Raw genomic sequence first — 24368 nt, forward strand, 5'->3', positions numbered from 1 at the left:
GAGTTTGGCTTCCAACAATTAGTCTTTCTGACTTTGACTGCAGCATCACGTCTCTAAGCTGGTACAGGTCTGTGTTTCCCCCTGTGCACCCCCCCGCTTTAACATCACTCCATAACTTCCTGTCTGATGGAGGATTCCAGCTGCTCAGCAGTCCTGATGCTCCAGATGTTCTCAGCTGCTCAGAGGTCTGGACTGCAGGCCGGGTCAGCACCCGGACTCTCATGCTGCTGGAACAGCTGCAGGATGCAGTTCAGCATCGTCCTGCTGAAGTCTGAAGGAGACGTCTGTGGATGGGAGCTGCTCTGAAACCTGGATGCACCTTTCAGCTCTGATGGAGCCTTTCCAGATGTGTCAGCTGCAGGTTCCTCTGATGCCATCAGAGATGCAGGCCTGGAACTGCACTGAGAACAGTTGGATGCTCCCTCTGCTCTTTAGTCTGGAGGACGCGGCGTCCATATTTGGATCTGACCTCAGAACAGTTTCCACTTTGCTTCAGTCCGTTTTAAACGAGCTCTGGCTCAGAGGACGGAGCTGTTTCTGGATCGTGGTCACAGACGGCTTCTTCTCTGCATGATGGAGCTTTAACCTTTGACCTATGATGACATTGTTACTGTAGATGATGAGAGGTTCGGTCTTCACAATTTTACATTGAGGAACATTATCCTGAAATTGTTTCGCAGTTTGTAGACTGGTGAACCTCTGCCTCTCTAAGATGCTCTTTTTACACCCGATCGTGTCACTGACCTGCTGCTAAACAACCTGATTTTCTGCAGTTGTTCCTCCAGCTGTTCCTTTGTTCCATTTTACAGCCTTTTTTCCCCGACCCAGCTTTTTGGAGACGTGTCAAATTCAAAATGAGCTCATGTTTGTCATGAAATGAAAAGTCTCAGTTCAGATATTTGATGTGTTTTCTGCGTTTCACTGTGAATGAAATATTGCATGATTATCGCTGTCAGAGGGGCTAAAGAACGACATTTTGAACCTGATGTGTCGACACACAAACTGCAGTTTCGATTTTTGCTGATTTTTCCAGCTCGAGGCTCCACAGACTACGTCCATTGTTTAAATACAGTCTATCGCTAAGTGCTCGCAGCGTTCAGCGATTTGTTAGCATTAGACCTGCTTCCTGCTCCAGAAAAGGCCCCGCCCCTCACACCGGAGGACTTCCTCTCAGTAATGATCAAAAGTCCCACTTCAGGAAAATTAAAATGTTGATGGTGAGTTTAATCTACAGTGTGAGAGAGTAAAATTAAATCGGGCACAAAAAGCTGTTATTAGTTATTAATGTCATGGAGGTGTTTCCTAAAATGAAACGCAGTTAATATTAGTCTAATTAAAGTAAAATGACACTCTGCAGGACAGACAGTGAGAGCCATCTCTTCCTATCAAGCTGAGCAAACATGAGCACTGTTTGCTGACAGTTTGTGCACCGACGCGCTGCTGTCGTCGTGTTTCTGTGAGCTGTGAACATTTTGGGATGCCGAGGAGAGAGCCATTCGTTGCTCTTAAGGCAGCAGCTCTCCCTGCAGCTTTACAGGCTGTTTATTGTGCCTGGGAGGAGGTTCGGCCTCAGACCATGAAGTCAGGAAACAAACATGCAGTAAACACTGAAGTGACAGCTGCAGCTTTTCCACCGCACGTCCAGTCTGAGGCCGGTTCAGGTCGTGCGTGTGTTAAATTTCCCTGCACAGAGGGAGCAAATACACATGATCCTGTTCTGAAAGCCCAGAAGGACAAAACGAGCCACTGCGGCTCTCAGTGATCCGGAGACACGAGCAGCTGTTAACGATCCTTCCACAGGGCCTCCTGACCAAAACCTTTTGGCGCTCCTGTCTTTAACCAAAGGTTCCCCCTCACTTCACTCAAGCTGAACTACACAGCGAGCGATTTGAGGCTTTAGGCCGGGCGAAAACACACCACCGTGAATGAAGCAGGTGCGTTTGATTTATAACACAAACTGAGCCCTTTGTGACAAAAATGATTGCTAAAGGGAGAAATCCAGCAGACCTTCAGCTCACCTTCAGTCGTTTTAAACCCACTGTGTTTTCTTCCTGTCCAAACCTGGTTTGTAATAATTCTTTTTCTCTCCTGTTTTTAAAACATTTGTTGGAAACAACGATGAGTCACAGCCTCCTCTTTTCTCCCCTTGGCTGCACGTCTCTGCGTTTTACAGATTTCTTGACATTTTGTTCTTTTTTGCAGCCTATAAAGGTGCTGCACGGAGGAACTCTCGCTCTGTTTGTCGTCATTTAAATAGGACAAACAGGATGTACTGATAACAGCAAACGCAGCGGAGGAGAGATTATAAAAGAGTCGCACAGAAATTTCTTATCAACAGCCGTGGACAGAAAATAAGGACAGATTTCTTTTTTTAAAGGAAACAAACAATCAGCTGTCTTTGGACATCAGCCCACAGCTGTGAGAGAAAGCCTGACCTCCAAACGGCCCCTCAGGCTCACAAACATTTCATGTGTCCTAACAAAGAGCTGATCTGGCATCCCTACTTTGAGGTTTTGCTGCTGAAGTACGGAAACAGTCCTAAAACCAAACCGCTGTTAGCAACGTGCTGCTCCAAGTGTCTAAAGAGCCCGAACTCCACTGAATCTCAACCAAGCACCAGGTCACGTCTGCATCACACAGCTGAACTATTTAACACAGACCTCCTTTTTTTTAAGCCAGTTGAAGATTTGAGGTTTTTAGATAACAACACATACAAACGTGTTCAGACTGCACCAAACGCAGACCGATTACATTAGTGGTACAGCAGCTAGAACTGAAACATCCACATGAGTGAAAACTGCAGGAAGCACTGACCGGAGCACTGCAGCTGGGACAGGATCTGAGCTCCTTCAAACTGGTGGCTGATCATCTTCAGGTTCGGCTTGATGCAGCGGATAAAACTGGAGCCCTGCAGGAAATAAGGAGGGAGCGAAGAACCCCGAGCACACAGGTTATTACACCAACAGCGTGAGCCACAGCCTGCATCAGAAATTCATGACATTCATCATCTCGGACTCGGGACATGATGCATTGAGCCGCTCCACAGGAGGGCTCGTAACATAAATCATCGGCGTGTAACGGGACTGACCGTGCTGCGGAGCTTGTCCAGGAGAATATTCAGCTGGGTCTGCAGGAGACAGAGGAGGAAGACACATCGTCATTTTTATTTAGACAAACTGAGTAAACCTCAAGCGGCAGAGCCACAGAATCACATTTCTTTTACTGCTGGATGAGAAATCCCAACATCCATCATGTGACCTTACCTAGGTAAGGCTCACTCCATACCTGGATTTATCAAGTTATTTTAGGTCAACTTTCAGGGGTCACATGACCACGTGGGACAGGTGGCTTCTCAGTTTTTGCATGGCAGTTTCGCCACATCTTCAGTCCATAGCTGGCTGCTTTACCTGGGATGCACTGCCTGAAGCTGCACCTTCCTCTGAGCTCCACACAGAGATGAGCACAGATCTGCGTAACTGCGCTGCAAACATGGGTCTGTTCCTAGGTCTGTTAGCCACAGCGCAACGGCACATTAACCGATGCAATCTTAAAAACATACAAACACACCCAACTTCTGACCACCCCTGCCAAACCAGCAGGACGGAGTTCCTGACATGCAACTAAAACCTTCATAAATCTGCATTAACAACAGATTTTTATTCAGTTAATTATAAGCTGCTGGGTGCAGCTTCTGATCAGGTTTTTGTGTTTCATAAAAGTTTGATCTTTCTGCTCGGTCAGAAGTACGAACCAGCACAGAGATGAATTTTTCTTATTCATGAATATTCCAACAAAAGCTCATCCTCGAACTCCTCTCATTAACGTTTGCATTATTCAGGCTTCTCGTCGTGTACTCGAAGTGAGCGCGGACACGAGGAGCATCTGTGAATGTAAATGTATGTAAATGTAAATGATATATCCTGATTAGGGGGTATAATGGAAGACAGATGAGCGCACAGTGAAGCCAAGCAAACAGTGACAGATTGTAAAGGATGGCCGCTAACGGCAATTAACGCCACAACTCTGTCCTTGTTTGTCCACTGATGTGTTTGGCGGACACACAACAGCCAATCTAACCTCACAACGACGTCCTCGGCTGGTCACATACGAGCAGACAGCTGGCTCAAAAACATATTTTTATTCCCACACCGCTAACAACGTGTACGCCACCGTAACCACAGAAGAAGAAGAAGAAGCTGTGCAGGCTGGTAAGTCCGACCCCACCCAGAGCCGAGGAAGCCTGCCCTCAATCCCACAGCATCACTGTGTTGTTTTTGAGTTGCAGCTTGATGCATTGTAAGGCTGTGTGATGCACACTTCCCAGTGAAGATGTGAATGAGTGGATCTTCCAAACCAACAGCATTTCTGAGCAGTCACAGAGACCCTGAGTTCAGATGTGTGCTTTGGCTCCTACTTACTGCTTCTTGGGATTTTAAGCTTAAAACTTTCCTTTATGATCAAGCTTATAGTTAGGGCTGGATCAGGTGACCCTGAAACATCCCTTAGTTATGCTGCTATAGGCCTAGGCTGCTTCTTGAACATGACAGTGGTTCACAGCAGATGTTCTCCACAGTCACCAGATCTCCATCCATCAGAGCTCCTTTGGGATGTGGTGGGACGGGAGCGCCACATCATGGTTGTGCAGCCACCAAACCTGCAGCAGCTGTGATGCTGTGACGTCAGCATGGATCAAAATCTGAGGAACGTTTTCAGCACCTTGTTGAATCTGAGCCAGGAAGGACTAAAGCAGGTCTGAAGAGAAAATGGGGGTCCAACCTGGGACTAGCGGGCTGTACCTAATGAAGTGGCTGTTCTCTTATGTTTAATTGGGTTAACTTCACATTTAGAACTTTTTATGGGACCCTGCTGATGAGGTTTCGCGTAAGTTTTTATGCACTGTATGAAAACTAATATTTCTTCACAAACTTTCATGAACCCTCTGCGACCCCTCCTCTCCTCCCAGAGGCGCTGCAACAGTGTTCAGGTGTCACCTGGGTTTAACTGCACACTGACCACACCTGCTGAGGTGTGGCTAAAGGCACGCCTGAGGTTGCCATTGAGGGACAATGCTTCTTGCCTTCCTGCTCTTGGGGTTGCAGCTCTTTTATCTGAGCTTATTAAGAAAAACGAAACCCACGTTTCTTAAACCTCTGGGGTCCGTCTCCACCGCTTGTTGCCTCCTTGGAGCCGGGTTATAACACAACTGTGCAAATGACCTTTGAGGCCGGTGGGAATATCATCAGTTTTGCAGGTTTTTGCTCCAAAGCGATGGAAAAACTAACTCACAATGTCTTCCTTAAAGCCACGGCACTGAAAAGGATAAAAAAAAAAAAAAAGGAGCTTGAAAGCCTTTCCATCCATCTGCTTACTGTAATTGCTCGTGGAGTTAACACAATAATATACTTGAAGATGTTGTAATAAAATGATGGACTTGGCCTTCGCCTCATCCATTTTCTCCTATGAGGACGTATGTGAGCGTGCTACGGCTTACATAACTCTCTTTTATCTGCAGCAGCCTACATTTGCTGATGAAAAGCTGCTGCACAACACAAAAAGCAGAAGAACGGCCGACCGGCCGGCCTCCGCTCCATTTAGAGGTTTAAATGTCTGCAAAGTGTTTATGAAAACAGGTTTTGTAGGAACATTATTTACATCTTTCAGTCTCGTTCATGCGAGCTGACAAACAGCCACTAATGCAGTCACGGACGCTGCAGTCAGGTCTGATGCCTTTATAATTCATCACAGAGGAACATGCAGATGATTTGGGGTGAAGCAGCTTGAATTATCAGTCACGTGCTGACGAGTCTCTGCAGCAGGACACCTTTGTTACGCTGTCTGGTTATAATGGAAACCTGCACGGATCACAATTTCCCCTCGTTGCTGCGGCCAGGAAGCGGCGTCTCCATCATCTCCACTGACTCAGATTTATCACCGCTCATTTTCACCATGCCCACAGCTCGCTTCCTGTTTGGGTCCTCCTCTGCACCTTTTGAACCTTAATCACAGCTCAAATAGAGAGAGGGGGATCAGGAGGAGGAGCGCCGGGATGAGGAGAAAACAGAAGGTAACACAGGTAATCACAACTAAATCCAGTCTGCATGGAGTCGAGTAAAACCTCTCGAATGACGGCAGAATGTTTAGAAAGTTTAGTGTATTTAGCATTTTTATGTAATTAGTGTAATAAAATATTCTGGAGCGATTTTACACGCAGGACATTCACAATATTCACAGAAAGAGTGCAGCTGAGGAACATCTGCCACCCTGAACCCCGAGGAAACGCTGACCTTTATCTGACCGTTTCAGCCGGTCTGCTAACCTCACCTGACTGAGGCACCAACAAGTTTGATCAAAATGATGCAGGAATGTTTTATGTAAATCATGCAGAGTCTGAGTGTGTGCTGAAGTGCTTTTGGACCAAGTACTCTTCCTCACATACGCTGACATTCTCGCACTTCGACTACTATGAGTAATTTAAAGCTAACAAGCAGTCTGTGGAGCTATGCTAGCTGTGCAGCTGGCTTTAACGAACATACCTGGGAACCACCTGCTGCCTGTAACACCCAGAGTTTTGGGGATTCCTGCTACCTTAGGAAAATCTGCAGACACTCACAGGAAGTCCCTTTCAGGTAATACCTTGCAGCTGATTGGAAAAATCATCTGTCGACTCTCAAAGTTTCAACAACATATAATGAGCAAATAAAAGTGCTGCGAGTTTCTCACAGGACGCATCTGTTCTGACTGTAGTTCAGCTACAAGCATGTACTTCATCACTCTGTGGATGGACTCTCACAGTATGATCTTCAGATCTCAGAGAATCCAGCTGCCTCTCGAAATCATCCCTCACTTGCATCAGCAACACGACCAACTCCACACCTCCTGTCTCGTTAGCTGCTACAGAAACTAGAATACGCTGCTTGAACTGTGTCTAATTGATAGATTCCAGTAAATGAGGAGTCTTCCTCACACACAGAAGTTGGTTATGGAGTTCCGCAGGGTTCTCAACTAGGCCCAATGCTTTTGTCGCGGTACACATGATACCCAGTTACATGAATCTGTGGAGCCAGTTAGTTAAACTGCAGGAATGTCTTAAAGACATAAAGGCTTGGATGAAGTCTAATGTCCTGCTTCTAAATTCACACAAACCCCAGAAACACTCTGGATGGCATCATTCTGGCCTCCAGCAGCACTGGGTGTTATTTCTCAGTTATTTGTTTAATGTCCATTAACTTGCACATTAAACAAATAACTGAGACGGCCCCATTCAGCTGATGCTGAAAAAGCAGAGCATGCATTTATGACTTCTGGGCTGGACAATTTCAATTCATTATCAGGTTGTTTTAAAAGCTGCCAAATGTAAATTGAACACCGCGAACAACGCCAGAGCTTTTTCCTTCATTTGTCAGGAAATGGAAAGAAAAGAGGTCCTTCCTGGAAATGAAACTTATCAGTCAGCGGTCCAATCAGCTGACTGAAAATAGAGGACTGGGTTAAAATGGCCTCAAGTCGTGCAGCAAACGCTGATGCAGTTTTGACTCTGCTATCATAATGTTACTGTTAGGAACATTTAATTGGAGGACTTATTGATAGAAATCGAGTCACTGCACACTTCAATGGAGTCAGTCTTTTATGTGTTTCCCATAAATCCCCCCCGTTTGTACCGTACACCTCACTACTCTCTGGCTTTGCCCCTGCTAGCACACCTGGGCATCATTACCTCAGGTTATTATTTTCCCCCCCATTAAATATACCTTTTTTTTTTGGAGAGATGATTGAGTGGAGCCGGGCGCTGTGGTTTTCGGCTCACCTTGCCTTTGGTTAGGTGACACATTAGAGTGCATATGAAGGTGAGAGGCTGAGCTGGATGAGTCACAGTGGAGGAGAATAAAAATCCTCCCTTTATAACTGCAGCTGACAGCAAAGACGCTGCTCTCTGGACCGCAACGGTTTAACACAAACGCACTGCGTGAGGGAGACATTGTGCATCTTTGTGTTCCCACAAGGCCAACGCACACTTTACAAACATGCCATCTGATTTTTTTAAGACAAAAAAATCATATTTTAGATGAGGACTTCTTATATATAGCTCTTTGCACTTAAAATATACTGAAGAGCCCTCAGAGGTGAACCTGGGTGCTGACAGCTTCATTCAGAGCAGATGTGTGTATAATGAGGCAGACTACACTAAACATGAGGTGCTCGTTAAGGTGGACCGGCTCTTCTCATGATTCACAGTTATGCTCATCCTTATTTATCTCAAACTGGACCTCGCTGCAGCCCCTCAGTTCATCCTCTTTAAAGCAACTGTTTCAGCCAGCTTTCTTCTGATTGGCTGGCTCTCACGTACCAGTTTGAACTGCATGTGGGCAGAGCTGTGTGCCCGGGATGGACAGGCCCGTAGAAGGTCCTTAATCCATCAGGAGGACCGGGATCTGCTCCTTTGTGCAGGAGGAACAGGATGAGCACTGCAGAGCTACAACATGACCTCCAGCAGCCACTGGTGTGAATGTCTCTGAGCAACCAATCAGAATCAGACTTCAGGAGGGTGGCCTGAGGGCCTCTAGTGGGCGCTGTGCTCACTGCCAGCAAATTAACTTCACAGACTTTTGAAGGATGAGTGGGAACCCTCAAATAAGATGATGTGCTTCTGTTGGCATCACTGAGCGATTACCTGCAGCTCACACTGGGATGAGAATTAGCACCTCCAAGTCTGAAGCCATCGTGTGCCCATTTCAGGAGATGCTGGAGATGTTTCTCAGCTGGGAGGTGGTTATGGTGAGGCAGCTGAACCCAAGATAAGCGACAGAAAATGAATGGACAGGTGGGAACCGTTAAGACTGAGGCTCTGCTGTCAGCCCTTAAAGGCTTCGCAGGGTGATCTGCACTCACACCAGAAACTGAGAAGTCTTCTAATCAGGATGGAGGCTTTCCGACTCGGCCAGTTAGGAGCTCCTTTTAGCCTCGGGGTGTTTTGTGAAAACTGTATTTCTGATAGTTAAATAAGGAGTTTGTAACATTGCTCGTACCATCCTAAACTAAACACGCAGCAGGATGTGTGGATGAACCGACCTGGGGCCCAAACCACCGCCTGAACAGACTGGACAATGAGACGGGCTCTGAGGGGATGAAGTCTGCAGCCCATCTTTAATTCAAGCCTTTAATGAGGTGTAGCAGCTAATTTCTTTTGACAGACAGGACGTCTTCATCAGAGTCAGACGAGCGAGTGGTGAGAAAGACTTTTAATTAGTCTGAGCCCATTTTATAGCCACATCTCTCCACAAGTATTTATATTCACATGGTGGACGGATCATTTTAGGGGTTTCAAAAGTTTATTTTTAATAAAGTATTGCTCATGAAAAGCTGCAGTATTGCTTTATGCGTTGATGCAGAGGTATCTGTAACACCATCGTTTAGTCCTGGTTTCTAACATCTCATCAGGACCACGAAGAGATCACACAGAGGGACAGAGGAGAGGCCGATGGCCTCACTGCTGTATTCATCTCACCGTGAACTACTTAAAAGTCTGAAATGCCACTTAGATCATCACATTCGATCTCAAAGTGTTTTGTTCAAGCTGTGACAGATTCCTGAATCCCACCCGGAGTTCTTCTCTTCCCGCTCACCTTGAACTTGTTGCCGACGCTGATGAAGCTGAGCTTTCCGGCCTTCTGCTTCACGTCTTTGCTGTTGTTGGAGTTTTCAAAGAGCTCGCGGACGAAGCGGTCCTTGGACTCACTGACGAGACACTCCAGAGACATGTGCAGGGCGTCGTTGTTCTTCTCCACAAACTTGGTCTGAAGGAGACATTTTTAAACACATTCAGGATATTTTTCCTCCTTAAATTGAATCCGCTGCTCAGTTTCTCTGATACACCTGCTGGCTGCACGAGGGAAAAATGTCTGCCTGATTTTAACCTCCCCACAGCTACGCTCAGTGTGTTTTTAAGAGTCTAATCTTGATGATCACATGCTTTCAGGTTAAAAGCTGGAGCTGTCTGCAGTCCACTGATCAAAGACAAGAAATGATTTAGTGTGAGGTTCGTTTGGAGGATGCTGCAGGACAGCGGTGCGTGTTCGGGAACGCACCGTCTCGTAGCACACGGCTCCCGCAAAGTGTCTGATGATAAATCCTTCATCGTCCCTCACGTTCCTGTGGATGGTCAGCTTAGACTTCCTGGGTACCTGCAGGACACACAGGCACACACACCTGATCACATGTGTGAACACGTGTGGAAACACACACACACACAGAGTTCCTGAATATTTCCCATTTACAAAGGAAAACTAATTCCCGGTCCCGTCCATCACTTGGTGCTGGGACCTGAGATTCAGATTCGGTGTCTGTAATTTAACCGTCAGCGACAGCGAATCACTGCGAGCCTCGACGTTACTCTACTGAAACCTACAAATAAATAACACAGCAGTAAATCAGCTGCATCTCCACTGAGTCCGTCACGGACCGGATGGACCTCCACAGGGTCTTAGATCCTGCAGATGCACCAAAATCTTTCATCTGCTGGTTTCTCATGTGTTTTATTAGCAGCTGATACTTTTACAAAGCTGCGATCGATCGAATGAAACTAGAACTTCTTTGATGTGTGAAGGAAAAAAAGCACTTTTTCAGCAGTCTGACGTCTCAGGCTCAGAATCAGCTGATCCTGAGAGGCCAAAGCAGTGAAAGTGAGATATAAACAGGACTCACTTCCTGTCTTATCTCATAGGTTTTTACTGAGTCTGGAACAATTTAGAGATTTTCCTGAGTAAGTCAAACATGTGATTCCCCGAGGACGTCAAATGTAAGGAAAGCTGTGTTTCTGGCGTTTTCACTCACAGTCAGGCGGAAGTGCTCCTTGTGTTTGTTGTGAACGGTGTCGGTAAAGTGCTGGTCGCTGGGCTGAGGTAGACGGTTCTCTTCGTCCAGGATGTCCAGGATCCCGACCACCTTCGCCTCCACCAGGTCTGCGGAAAAAGCCGGGACAGGCGTGAGAGAGAAAAAAAGCTGCTGCGGATCAGCCCGATTAAAGTTTAATCGAGTGGAAAGAGGCGTGGAGATCATAACAGTTTCTCCTTGACCTGATCTGACTTGGAAGGCGATGGGGAGCAGGGACCTAATTCACCTGATCATTATAATAATAATTATTATTGCATTAGAACAGCTTCTTTGACTCCGATGGTGCAGAAGTGGTTTATTGTATTAGTTTAGTATCAGAGCGTATTCGACCCTGTTATTCGTTTTAAAATTTAGGGACATAATGAGCTTCAACCTCCTGCTGACCCCACGACTCACTGCTTACTCACACAGAGAGCATCCCTGTGTCTGAAAGACCTCTATGAAAACTGATGGTGGAAAAAATACAGTAAGAAGGTGAAGCCTGCGGTGACCTGACAGCACGGCTGTGAAGGAAAAGCTGTCAGCGCTGAACAAATAAAAAGCTCCCAAACTGACAGAAAACCGAGGAGCGGCGGAGGAAGTTTACGTGGGATGACTGACTGATTCAGAGGATGACGTGAGGGATTGTTTAGAAGATATGATTACCTACCTACGAGAGCTCTACGAGCCTCTTTCAGTAATGTTTCCTGACAGGAGTTGACATGCTGCACAGTAGAGGCTCTTTGATAGAGACTCCTACTCACAAACTCGCTCTACTCAGCAAATGAAGGTCAGCGGCGCTCTGAGCGCTACGGATTCAGCTCCTAGCAGCAAAAAAACCTCAGGAGGCACCCCACCATCGGGCCCCCCCATCCCCTCACCTCTCCACCTGCTCTCAGGAATAAACCCGGCAAACAAACAAACTGCCTGCAGAGTTAATAAAAGCCTGAATGAAGCGCGAGTGCTGCTTTAAACAAGCGTCCCTCACAGATTTCTGTGACGTTAAAGAACTTTTTCCCCCTCGCTCGGTTTGTTTAATCTCTGCTTTATTCTGTGTGCAGTCACGTGTCTGCTGTTTGTGCAGATGTAATTTTCTGCTACATCGAGTGTGATTTTTATGTTCTCTGAATAAAGAGGAGCTTCTCCTTTTATAACGCGCAACAGGAAGCCAAACAAGCAAACGCATTTCAGTAATCTACAAGCCAGTGAGCACAGCTCGGCGCACACAGCCAGACTCCTGCCTCCCTGCAGCTCGCTCTGCTGTAGTTAAACATCTCGTACTGACGCCATTTCACAGCAAAAAGCACCGTTAACCTCCTCCACCTCAGATCACCCCGCATCCATCTGCCTCCATGTTTATGGAGTATTCAGACACCTTTCACTCGGGGCAGGAGTTCAGAGGCTCCGGGCCTTCATCGTTCTTCCTCTTCAATGTCAGCGTGAGAGACGCCGCCGAGGCTCAGAGGTCAAACCGCAGAGAGGCGGCTCTCGTAAAGCTGTGGGCGAGGAGCCAGAGCGCATTAAGGCCAATGATGAGCAGCACGCTGCTGATCGAGCATCGCGGGGCCGCCTCCTCCTGGGGAGGGGCCTGAGATATAAATACCAAACCAAGGAGCCCGGAAACTGGTGGAAACAAAAAGATCACAACTTCACATGCAGCTCTTTTTCTTTGGTATATAATATTACCCTCCTTTACTACTGCACACTCCAAACAAGTAGAACTTCTCAGTCTAACGTACCCACAGACTGTATAATAAAGATGGGCGTTGCCATCTTGAAATCACCCACAGGGTTTGGACTCGAGATTTTGAAGCCTCTGTGTTGTCCACATTTAAGACAGACGGCGGAGTGCTACCTTATCGCTCCGTTAGCTAGCTGCATTCATAAACTGTGCAGACAAACACGCTGCCTAATGAGTCCAATAAAATATCAGAATTTCACTCAACAAAACTGGACTTCTTGGACGGCCTGTTAGTCCAATGAAGCCACAGCAGCCGCATTACTGGGCAGATAATCACATTAAAAATGCTCCAAAGGGCTCCAACAGCACAAACACCAGCTACAGTCACCTGTGTCGCCATCCACCTGTCAGTCAAAGAGGCCACACCCCTTAATACAGTATCTAAAAGGGCGAGTTATGAAAAACAGCTCTTATAAAGAAGGAAACTGTCTTGCAGCAGGCTGTAAACATGTTTATCGCTGATGGAAAGTTGGATATTTTAAAATGGGAGTTATTAACCTCTGTCTCTCCCCCTCAGCAGATGACCCCCCCTCCCTGAGCCTGGTTCTGATGGAGGTTTCTTCCTGTTAAAGGGAGTTTTTCCTTCCCACTGTCACCAAGTGCTGCTCATAGGGGGTCGTTTGACTGTTGGGTTTCTCTGTATTATTGTAGGGTCTTCATAAAGCACCTTGAGGCGACAGTGATTGGGTGCTATATAAATAAAATGGAATTCTATGGGGACTGATTCACTTACTGCTTGTAAGTAAAATCAGCCAGTAGGCTCTCACTTATTCTTAGATCATAAGAAGAGATTTTGACAAGTTTAACATGTTTGATTTGGGTGAGATGAAAATTTATAACAACTCAAGAGTTGTTGTTTCTTCAGGAATATTAGAAAATATCTTAATCTAATATAAGAAAAAAGATAAGTACTAATTAGAGTATCAGAAAGAAATCTGTTGTGAACCAAACAGCAGATTTCTGTCCTTCAGTCTGCAGATCCTGTGCTATCTCCAGCTTTCTTCATCTGTAAATGAAGGCCAAAACAATCAGTGAAACCTGCAGGCACAAATCTGTAAGCAGGCATTACGCTGCGTATGCTGAAGGTTTAGTATCAAACCGGGAGGATTTATTTCCTCATCGCCTGTTGTTCCAGAGCAGAAACAGAGGGAAGCTGATTAAATCCTGTCTACACATTCATGCACCACCCGGATATTTAAAGAGGAATCTGAACTGCTTTTTGCACCTTTGTCCGATATCCCAAGTGCATAGTTGGAGTAGGAAATTGTAAAATTAGGGGAGAAAATATGCACCCTGTTCACCTGATGTTCTGTGCTTAAATAAATAAACAAAAAGCTTTGCAAAGATATTCAGCAGCACAAATAAGAAAGAGGAGCGACTGCAGCTGCTCTGAACGCACAATCGTGCGGGCAGAGTGGTGAGTGGCGTCTTCGTACCTATGCAGTCCTGATTGTCGACGTAGTGAACCTCGTTGACTCCGAGCCCCTCCCGCTGGTACAGCTCTTGCTCCTGGAATGCAATTGAGAAATTTCTAATGAGAAACCGTAAGAATGTGTCGAGGCGTTCGTCTAATGAGGACGGGGACGGCTCGGAGGGTCGGCCTGGAGGGCGTTCGAGCTCTCTAACAAGTGGCACTCAGGCCGGCCTTCCTAAAGCTCACGGGGCTTTCATGCTGGATGCAGCAGACGGATGTTTGGGCAAACGAGGAGTTTTAAAGGTAAAACGACACTTTGTTAGAAAATGATCAAGTGAAAGTCAAATACGTCGCCCTTCTCTGAGGTTTACAGACAGAGCAGATGATTCAATTAAGGTACTGATCCAAAACTCTGGACTCTGCAAGTGAACAATGATTACACAACAGTCAGACAGAGGAGACCTCAGGGTCATCAACTAAAAAGCATTTCTTTTGTTGGAAACAGCTCCAGACAACAATAAACCCATTAAGGAGGCTGCGGCTTTCCAAGGTCGACAAACGAGGTCTGAGCACTCGAGTTCCTTCGAGTTTATTAGCCCTTCAGAGAGAGCATCGTTATTTTCCAAAACAGAAACGCAGCGTTTTGGAGACTCGACGGCGTCGGTTTTTGTGCCACCTGCTGCTAATGGCTGTTTGGGTGCCGACGGAGTGAGTGAAGAGCTTCATCTGAACTTTAAGAGGACGTCGAGAAAAGAAAAGTTTACTGAAATCAGCACCAAACTTTTCACCTCCCACATCTGAGCGTGTTTCTTATCTGGAAGCTTGAGATTTCTGAAGTATCGCGGACGACACATCGGTCTGCCGCAGTGATGAGAGGTCCAGGGCGTGGTCCATGAAAGCAAATCAAAAACCTTATCTGCTTTGAATTTGGCAGATCTGTTTACGATCATCTTCTTGGGAACGTCCAGCATTCCCGACATTTTCAGATCGCTCCCTGGAAGTCCCGTCCTGAGCATTTCCACTGCGATTTCACCACAGACGTCAAACTTCCGTTGGAAACTGACCTGAATCCTGCATGCAGAGAACTGGGTGTCATGGTCCTGTTGTTTTCTTAAAATTAGGTTCCTGGTTTGATTCCTGGCTTAGGTTTTGGTTGCGGGTTATTTTTGTGGTTAATGTTTACCCTCTGTCTTTGAGTCGAGTTCTTGTGTATTAGTCCTGGTCTGTGTGTCCACTTCCTGTTTTATTTTGGTAGTGTCTTGTTTCTTGTGCAGTGTGTTTAGTTTTGCTTCCTGTGTCTCATTACCTACTGTGTGTGTATATATTGTCTGCGTTTTTGTCAGTTCTCGGTCGCTGATGCTGTCGTCCGTCTCCCGTGTGGTGTGTGTTAGTTTGTTTCACGTCGTGTGAAGGATTTCCTGTGTTCAGGACTCTGTTTGGCAGGAAGGTTAATGCCCTCCTGGATTGTGGTCCGGTCAATAAAAGACGTTTTACTTCACGCCTGCTTCTGGAGTCCAATTCCATCTGTCACAGGACCGCCCAACAGGATGCTGGGTCTCCGGCTACCACTCAGAGGCTTTCAGCAGTTTGAAAGAGTGAGACTTAAACATTCATGAATTCATCCCCCAGGGTGAGACGGTCAGTTTGGAGTTCTACTGCGAAGTCCTGAAGCGTGTGAGGGAGAAGATTCAGAGGAATCGATCCGGTACCGGCTGCACTCACGTTTTCAGGCCACAGGCAGCTAATCGGGCAAAATCCTGTTTTTAGCATTAATTTGGAAAAGTCTGGAGGAGACTGTCACTGAGGAGCTTCTGAGGCAGATGTTTCTAAACTGCGGTGCTTTAAATGAATACTTTGATTAAAAAACTAAAAAACCTGGAATCTGAAAATGCAGCATCGACTCTTAGAGAATAAGAGCGCTTAAAGAGAGAAAAGCATTTAAAGTATAAATGCAGACTCATCCAGAGACGCTCGCTTTGGTGTTTTGGTGTTGGTGGATCTGCTGCAGACTTTTCCTTTCAGACTGCCTCACCTCTTTCAGGATGCGCTCGTTGAAGAACTGCTGCAGCTTCTCGTTACAGTAGTTGATGCAGAATTGCTCAAAGCTGTTGTGTTCAAAGTACTCTGCGAGCACAAGCAGAAATATATCAGTTAGACAATATATGTTAGAGCAAAGGAAAGTATTACAGGATCATTTCTTCTCTTCTGTCTCTGTAGAAACCGAGTTAACCAACAGCTGCTTTTTCCCCTTAAAAACACTGAAAAGATTGAACAGAAACATTTCTCTCACATTTCAAAGATTCTCCTTGAAAGCCTTGAAATTCTTATGCTTAATTGCAGCCGTTTAGCTGCTAAAAGCAGATCCAACAGTGAGTCATTATTAGATACTGACCAAAGCCGGCGATGTCCAGGACGCCGATGAAGTTGGCAGAGGAGTCGAAGGGGAAGCACTGGTTGACCCTGGTCACCACGTGGTCGAACAGGCGGCTGTACACGGCTTTTGCCAGCGCGTCGCGAGCGTTGTTGGCCTGCTCGACTTTGAGCGGCACTCTGGCAAAGACACACAAAGGTAACGGGTCAAAATAATTCAGAGATCTAAGGTTTTATTTAACTTATACGGCAGACGGGACAAACGGGGAGCGATGTGACCAATACAGAAAAAAAAAACAAAGTAAACATTTATGTGTTTAGGTGAATTTTTTTCTTCCAGGTTTCCGGTGCTGAAAAGCTGGCTGGTTTCCACTCCTCCAAAGTTATTACACAGCTGTTCTCACTCCCAGGGCATCATAAACTGATGCTGGCTCAGGTATGAAGGTTCGATACCCACCCTTTTTAAAAAAAAAGCGAAGCTTTCCTGCTTAATATCTGCAACTCAGGGATTTATGTTCACCACGCTGTTAAAAACATGGAGCTAACTCCCTAAAACAACAAATCTGCCACGTGAACCTAAAGTCTGCTTATGCAGCTGCAGATGAATGCTCAGTTTAAATGACCTGGGCTTTCCTGACCTTCCAAGCAGATAATTGTGTTATTGACAGCTGCAAAAAGAAAGAAAGAAAAAGAGATTGGGTGGGAGGTAGCGGCCATAAAACGGTGACAGAAACCATAATCAGCAGCGAGCTCCATGGAGGTACACTGTAATTGCTTCTGACTGCGTGCAGGCGTGCGGTTCAATAGCAGCAGACAAAGGAGCGAGCCGACGGCAGAGGCCGGACCGAACACAGCACATTAATCTGCCGCCAGGCCCACGTTTGTGAGCAGGCTTTACTTCTGCAGCATGACTGCAGTGCACTCAAGGACACGCCGGGAAATAACTCTGCACGGGCGGCACTCAGAGACGAGACGACCGAAGCTCCTAAAAACGACTCCCCCACCCCCCCAGCGACAAATTATCTCCTCTGCACATACCTCTATAAGCCACTCGTGATATCAGGGGAGTTGTGATCCCTGCAGGTGCCTCAGTGGTATTGTTCTAATATATTATGCTGCAGGACGACCTCCTGAGCCAAGGGCAGACCTAATAAAGCTGCAATTTGCACTTTATTTGCATATACAGTGAGACACTACATGTTTAGATTTTATTCATCAGGAGTTTATTCTGCAGCAGTTGCATAAACAAACAGCCAGTCTTTGGCTATATGAATTCCCCTGACTGAATGAAGTTTCTGTGGGAGCGAGCCGACTGTGGGAGGGAGGCATGAGTTCTCCCACTGCTAATTCATAAAAAGTTCTGTTTATTAATGGATAAAAAATAACTGCTTTAAGGGAGCGGTAGGAGCTCCTGTCTGTCTCTCTGGAGTCATTTTAAAAGCGGTACAGCTCATTAAAAGAGCTGTTTCCTCAGTCATTATCTTCTCAACTTAGAGTCCTGCAACAGATGGTCTAACCCCCCCGCCCATAGAGCCAGATCAACTATAGAAAGGTTATCTATGATGCTTCATGCAGCCAACCTGCTGAGCCTCTTGAAAGCTAAATGTACAGAAAACACACTTATTTGAAAGCTTTTCCCTCTTTGCTGCACAGATGCTGTTTTGCGTTGCAGCACATCTCAGTTATTTACAGCTCGTCCTTTGGAGGCCGAGCATAAAGCACCGAGTCAGTGAGACGAGACGAACTGGTGTATTTTAGCTTTTTTCCTGGCTTTAACCACAAAGTTTACCAGAGAAAGTAAAAGCTGTGTGAAAAGAAAGCAGCTGAGCTGCACATTGAAGCCAAAGATCCAAAAGGGACACAAAGACAGTCTCCTGATCATAAACCTGCAGAGCCTCCAGCCTCCTAATGTGGTCTTTGGAGGCCTTTAAAAACAGAGCGGTTAGCTCTCTGTAAACTACCACAGCCAACGTGCAAGGCACTGATGAGAACATGTTGATGCTCATTTTAATGCCAGTGCCTAAAGCTTTTGCACTTCCTGTGAATTTCCTGTTTACACTCCAGTTTAAGGTCTGAGGTGTTTATCTGATACTTTTCAGCTGAGTGATTACGTTCGATGTGAATTTTCCCCTCTTTTCTTTATCGGACTTCTCGCTGTCTGTAGTGCCGTTTGTCTCTTTTTCTTCAGCTCTTCAGACTCTAACAGTCCTGACTGACGTCTCACTCTGGCCTCCATCAGACTGCTGTTGAAAACAGGCCACTGACGAGAAGGCCTCCTCTTCAATATTTACCTCCTTTATGTCCACAACAGCAAAGTGGACCCGTTCTGCTCAGCTCCATATTTTTATTTCTGGACTCTGCTGGAGTCGCTCTGCAGTACTCACAATTCAAAACAGTCCTTAATTATTCTATACCGGGCCTTTTTTCCTTTTAGCCCCTCCCCTTTAAGACAACGTTCTTCTCATTGGCTGCACCTCCTCTGAACAGCAGGTGGGTGGGCCTTCTCTGCCTGAGATGACCATATTAGGGAGGTCTACTCTATGACATCATGCAGAGCCAAGAGTAGAAAAAAGTGTGTGAAACAGCCAGGGATCCCTGTGAGCTTTCACCTCACAGGGATCCCTGTGATTCAGCACATTGTCAGATATTGAGGCCTTGCTCCTATAAATGCAACCTGCTCTCTTATTTTATTTAACGTTCCCCATCACTGATCTGTGTCCTTTTCAGAGCAGTCTAAGCTGCTCTGTGCTGCAGATTTATGATCATTAAAAAAAGGAAAACGATTTTTCTGAAAGCTTCTGTGATCGATTTGAACCTGCTGTTTAACAATGCATCAAAATTAAGCTTTCATTAAAATGATATCGTTTCCATCGTATCTGACAGCTCCGCCCTCACAGGGTTCAGACGAGTGAGGCTCAAAATTCAATGTAAATATAACCTAGTTGTACTTTAGCAGCGTAACACAAAGTGTTTCAACACTTAGACAAAGTTACAACCACAGAGGGGACCTTAAGATCGGACTTGTCGCCTATAAACACTCCCGGAGCTCCTATCCTTCACCCCTGCCCTCTCTCCACTACCTGCCATGTTTAATTCATGCCGGCGGGGCACCGCAGCCAGAGGTTTTAATACTGCAGAGAGCCCTCATTTAAAAACCGAGAGGTCTAAATGCCAGGGCAGCATAATGTCAGAACACTAATCGTACAAGCGGCCTAATATGTATTCCCTGTGAGCCTCAGTGCCGAGAATGTGTTTCTTCCTTCTCTCGGTGTAATTACTGACGTCGCCTTGTGTAGAAACTGTGCGCTCTGAAGACACCTGCTGGTCTGCAGCTGCTCCTCAAAGACACCACACAGGCAAGAAAATGGGTTTAAATCAGAAAAGAAACAATCTGATATGAAACAGAGGGCGCTGCCACTCATTCAGAATATCCACAGGCTGAACTGGATCAACCATCGTTTCTCTGTTGTCCTCCAATCTCATTGTACATTCGGTATAATGACAATAAAGGATTCTTCTTTGCTGCCCCTCAGACAAACTGAGCACTGTGATAACCACACGTTTTATTACACCTAATGAAAAGATCACTTCTTAGCATGATTCACAGCACTGCAGTGAGTGCCCATCACAGGAGGTGACTCGCTTGTTTACCCGTGTGCTGGTGTGCCGCCTGTGCGATCACGAGCGAATCCGACGATGTTGGACTTGGAGCTAATAAATCTTTTCCTTGAAATAACTTTCCCTCTGTGACTGACGTCACATCTCCGACTCAGTTTTCTTCCATCGTGTGTCGTCTGTATGGAGTCTTTTATTTTGAAAATTGACCAGATTCTCCATGTCATTCCTGTGTTGGACTTCCTGTTCTTGTTACCTGCTCTGTGCAGCTTCATGCAGCTTCAGTTAAAAAAAAAAAAAAAGCTAGGCTTTTGAGGCTGTTTGAGATACAGCGCAAATCGGTGGAGTCACATCCACATCCAGGCAAAGGAAGTTTTCATTACCTAATGTGAAGGTGAAAGCAGGCCTGTTTGGTTTTGTGCAAAGTTCTGGCACAATTTTATTTTTCTTATGCGCTGAATTTACAGATCACATCACCATCGCTGAAGTTTGTGTTTGCAGTCTTTGGTGAGGTGCACAATAAAATAATCATTAGTTAGCACATCTGTGAGATGGCAGGTTTAGTTTACTTAAGTTTGGCTTTAGTGACAACACTACAACATGTAAAAAAAAAAAATGACATACTAGATGAGAAAACAACCATAAAGTGCCAGTATGTCCATAAATGCAGCAATCCAGCAGGGGTGGGAGTCGAGTCCATGTCTACTCCATATTACAATAAACATCGTGTAAATAATTGTCTACAGGTAAAAACAATGTGTAACAGTCTAAATTCACTGAGGTATACGATGACATCTGGAAATCGTACCAAATGAACCTCCTGGTAGAAAATCATCCAAAACTCTGGTAGTAAAAAATGCTGGGTGACATTTACCTGTGCAGGACCTTCTGAGAGGCCAGAAGATCCTGCACAAGCCGTCAACTGTTGACCTCAGCCTGCATGAATGCTTTTATTACTCCCTCTGGCTGAAATTACACTCTCATTGAATGTTCCCAGTAAAGATTTCAGCATCATGTGACTGTCTGGGTTTTAGTTCTTTCTGCCGCCTGTCGCTTGTACTCAAACATATGAAAACCAAGATCTTAACACATTAGGATGGACAGCATATCAACTGGGGAAAGATGCTAAACCAAGGAAGACTTCAGCTGTCCCAAAGTCTGAAAGCTAGAGCGTCACAATCTGCCCCAACGATCTACTTCGATGTCACTGTTTGGGGTGGAGGGTGATCTTCAGAGATCAGTCAAATAGTTCCCAGCTGCTTTCTAACTGGCACACAGCAGGTAGTGTTTTTAGAGGCAAATACTGCCTTCTGCTTCAGACAGTGACATTACACAAGCAAAGAGAACAAAGCAGTAAAGTTGCAGCCAAACCGCTGCAAACACAAAGGTCTGTGGAGCTGAGGAGTTCATCTTGGACAGGTGATCAGGTGGATCAGCTGATACTCGTGCTACTGAAGCCGTTTTTGCTTCTGCAAGCCACTTTGCAACCCAGCTCCACCCATGTTGGTTGTCAGTGACCCCTGCTGATAGAGATCATCTTCTATTGTAACGTCCTGACTGAATCGCTTTAGAAATGTTTTGGAGAGATGAGACTCCACAGAAAGCTCCTACGATTATCATCCTTCAAACATGATGGCTGAAGACAGTTTACACACACAGTGTCAGTATTGGCCATGACAGCCTCATCCCAGCTATGAAAATTCTCAGAACTACCACCGATACCGTCACCTACCATCATAGGAGGACACGTTTCCAATAGTTTAGACAACCCTGGACATCTCGACTCCTCGGCGAGGGCATCAATACCAAAACACGCACTTCTCAAAGTATTCAAGTACACCAATGAATGAACCCAAGAAATGAAACATACTGCACTTAAAGCATATAATTAAATATGAGAAATTAAAGACTATCTTATCTGTTGTGTAAGATGTATTATAAGAGCATCAGGAAGGGCAACAGCATTAACTTGATTGGAAAGGAAAAAAGAGCAGCATACAAACTGCTGAGCATCACATTATTTTAAACTTGTACGGACCAAACTTATAGTGTAGAGCAGCCAAACGGCGTGATTAAAGTAACAGAAACAACAGAGTCTGTGCATTTCTGGTTAATAAATGCAAACAGACACTATAAATATGACCTGCATGACTGCTCAGGCACAGTTACAGCAAGCTGGCCGGTGATTACACTCGTGTGTGCACTGCCAGTGAATGTGACTTCCATTGAAAGCAATATATTGGGTGTTTTCATGGCTGTCATATGCGGCCCTTATACCACACAGTGTATGATTTTATCTGCTGTACATCAGCATTAAATGGCCCGGGTTGGACAAGAATCTGTCAGATTGCTCGAGAATTGTGGTGGCAAAGTTACATTTATAACTGCCCCAACAGTTAAAGCGTGCGAGCCCACAGAGTCTCCACGAAGTGTAAGCTGCCATTAAACGTTCTTCCAGGGACGCAGCCATGAGACAGCAGCACAAGTGCAGGCAAGTCTGTTGTTACCGAGCGGCTGAGTACAAACTGTGTAACCTTGTATGCGTTTGGCTGGCACAGAGGAATATAAATTATGTTGTTAACAAGACTGAGATGTCTTCTGACTTCTTCGCGGCTGAAACGGGCCGAGTCTCTTTCAGCTTTAAAAGCATCAAAGGTTCCCGACAGCGCTGGTGGCGCGATGACTCAGTTTGTTGACTTGTAATTAGGTGGCTCGTGTCAGAGAGCCTCTACGAGTTCATTATGCATCCAGTGTGCATTTGTTTGAATCTGTCTGAACGGTGTCTTCATGCAGTTATATCCTTTCAGCTCGAGTCACGATGACCTGACTTTGGCTGTTTGACGAACCAATGAGAGACTTTCCACTTATTTAGAAAGTTCATGAATCACGCGTGCAGATACAGGTCCTGAAGAAGAAAGTCCGCCACTGCTGGACTAAGTAAAGCACCTCGAGGCGACTGTTTGTTGTGATTTGGTGCTATATAAATAACATTGAATTGAGTTGATGTTGAACAGGTAGACCAAGGAAAACAGCAGCAGCTGATGACAGAAACGTTACATGTGCTGTAAAGAAAGAGCCTAAAACAGCTGTTTGTGACATCAGCAACAACCTCGAGAGGGCAGGACTGAAGGTGTCACAATCTACTGGTCACAGAAGACTTTGGTGAGAAGAACAGGAAGGCCAAAGAACATTACCAAGGTGATGGAACGGCTGAAGTCTGGAGAAAGAAAGGATGTGATGTCATAGCTTGGGCTTGCATGGCTGCCTCTGGAATGAGCTCATTAATCTGCAAAGGATTTGCATCTAAATATGAAGTCTTATTCACTTTAATCTATTTTAAGTGTATCTGTTCCAATACTTTTGCTCACAGGAAAAATGGGTGCTTCAGATCAAAGGTGCTGCGCTTTAGAAACCTGACGGAGCATCAAACACTGACGTGCACTGATAGCACGTACGCCATGCGTGAGGCTACGCAGCGCATCATCTACATGCATGCTGTGAGCAGGAGGCAGCGCGGAACAAGCAGTGCTGCGGGTTCCTCGGGTTCCTCTTTGTGCTGCTGTTCTCCTTCAGCTCAACTTGTGACAAAGAAAATGGGTGAAATGACGTGAAACCAACACATTTTGATCTCAGACGTCCTCTCTCTGGCGCTCCTTTTCCTCTCCAAGGTGACCTCGTTTTAAACCAGTTAGACTCATGTGGAGGGTTACTGTGGTTGGGGTCCGTCCTGCTGGCTTTGTGAGGGTCTCAGTCCTTCACTCTGCAGAGCCAAAGTCCTGGACACCAACATGGATCTACAAATCCAGTTTAAAGTCCACCTGAAGCATCCAAAAGTTTAAAATGCATTTGAACTTGGCTTTATCGTCATCTGTGTGTGTACAAGCTATACAAATATGATTGGAAGGCCCAGCTGGATCTGCAGTGAGCTCTCAGCTTCTGTCCACAACACTGAAAAAGGTCGATGCAGCTGCTGAAATAACTTTTTTTAAATTCAAAAGATTGATCCTTTTTATTACTAAATATCTGAGTAAATGTGCAGAGTAAACTGCAGTTATCTGTCGTAAAGTCTTCAGTTTAAATTGGAATATGTGAAAAATGTCTGATGTGGAACTTCACGAACACAAAACGGTCATTTTCAGTCAGAAAGTCTGATTCACGTTCGCCTGCAGAGACAAACAAAATGTAATGAAATCAAAATGACTGAGGTATTAGTTCCATTATTAGAGGCCTCTCTATGACCGCTTTCTTTCATTTGCCTTGATGAGTGTGTCTGCACGCACATGATGAAAGCTTGGAGAAATGAGGTCACACAGGAAGAACCACCACACACACACACACCGACCTGCATGTAAACACACTGGA

General features: G+C 45.6%; 1 protein-coding gene across 5 annotated transcripts in view; it reads right to left on the minus strand.

The window, feature by feature from the left end:
- myo6a (myosin VIa) overlaps nt 1–24368 on the minus strand; it is a 150240-nt gene that overhangs the window by 49150 nt on the left and 76722 nt on the right. For all 5 annotated transcript variants that reach the window (XM_030721419.1, XM_030721418.1, XM_030721417.1 and 2 more), the window contains exons 13-20: nt 16414–16571; nt 16054–16145; nt 14044–14116; nt 10828–10955; nt 10083–10178; nt 9621–9791; nt 3089–3127; nt 2815–2908 (exon numbers count right to left, since the gene is read on the minus strand). In XM_030721419.1, coding sequence (XP_030577279.1) covers nt 2815–2908; nt 3089–3127; nt 9621–9791; nt 10083–10178; nt 10828–10955; nt 14044–14116; nt 16054–16145; nt 16414–16571 — 851 coding nt within the window. The remainder of the gene's footprint in view (nt 1–2814; nt 2909–3088; nt 3128–9620; nt 9792–10082; nt 10179–10827; nt 10956–14043; nt 14117–16053; nt 16146–16413; nt 16572–24368) is intronic.

This window comes from Archocentrus centrarchus, chromosome 24 (genome assembly GCF_007364275.1).
Source record: "Archocentrus centrarchus isolate MPI-CPG fArcCen1 chromosome 24, fArcCen1, whole genome shotgun sequence".
NCBI classification, from domain to species: Eukaryota; Metazoa; Chordata; class Actinopteri; order Cichliformes; family Cichlidae; genus Archocentrus; species Archocentrus centrarchus.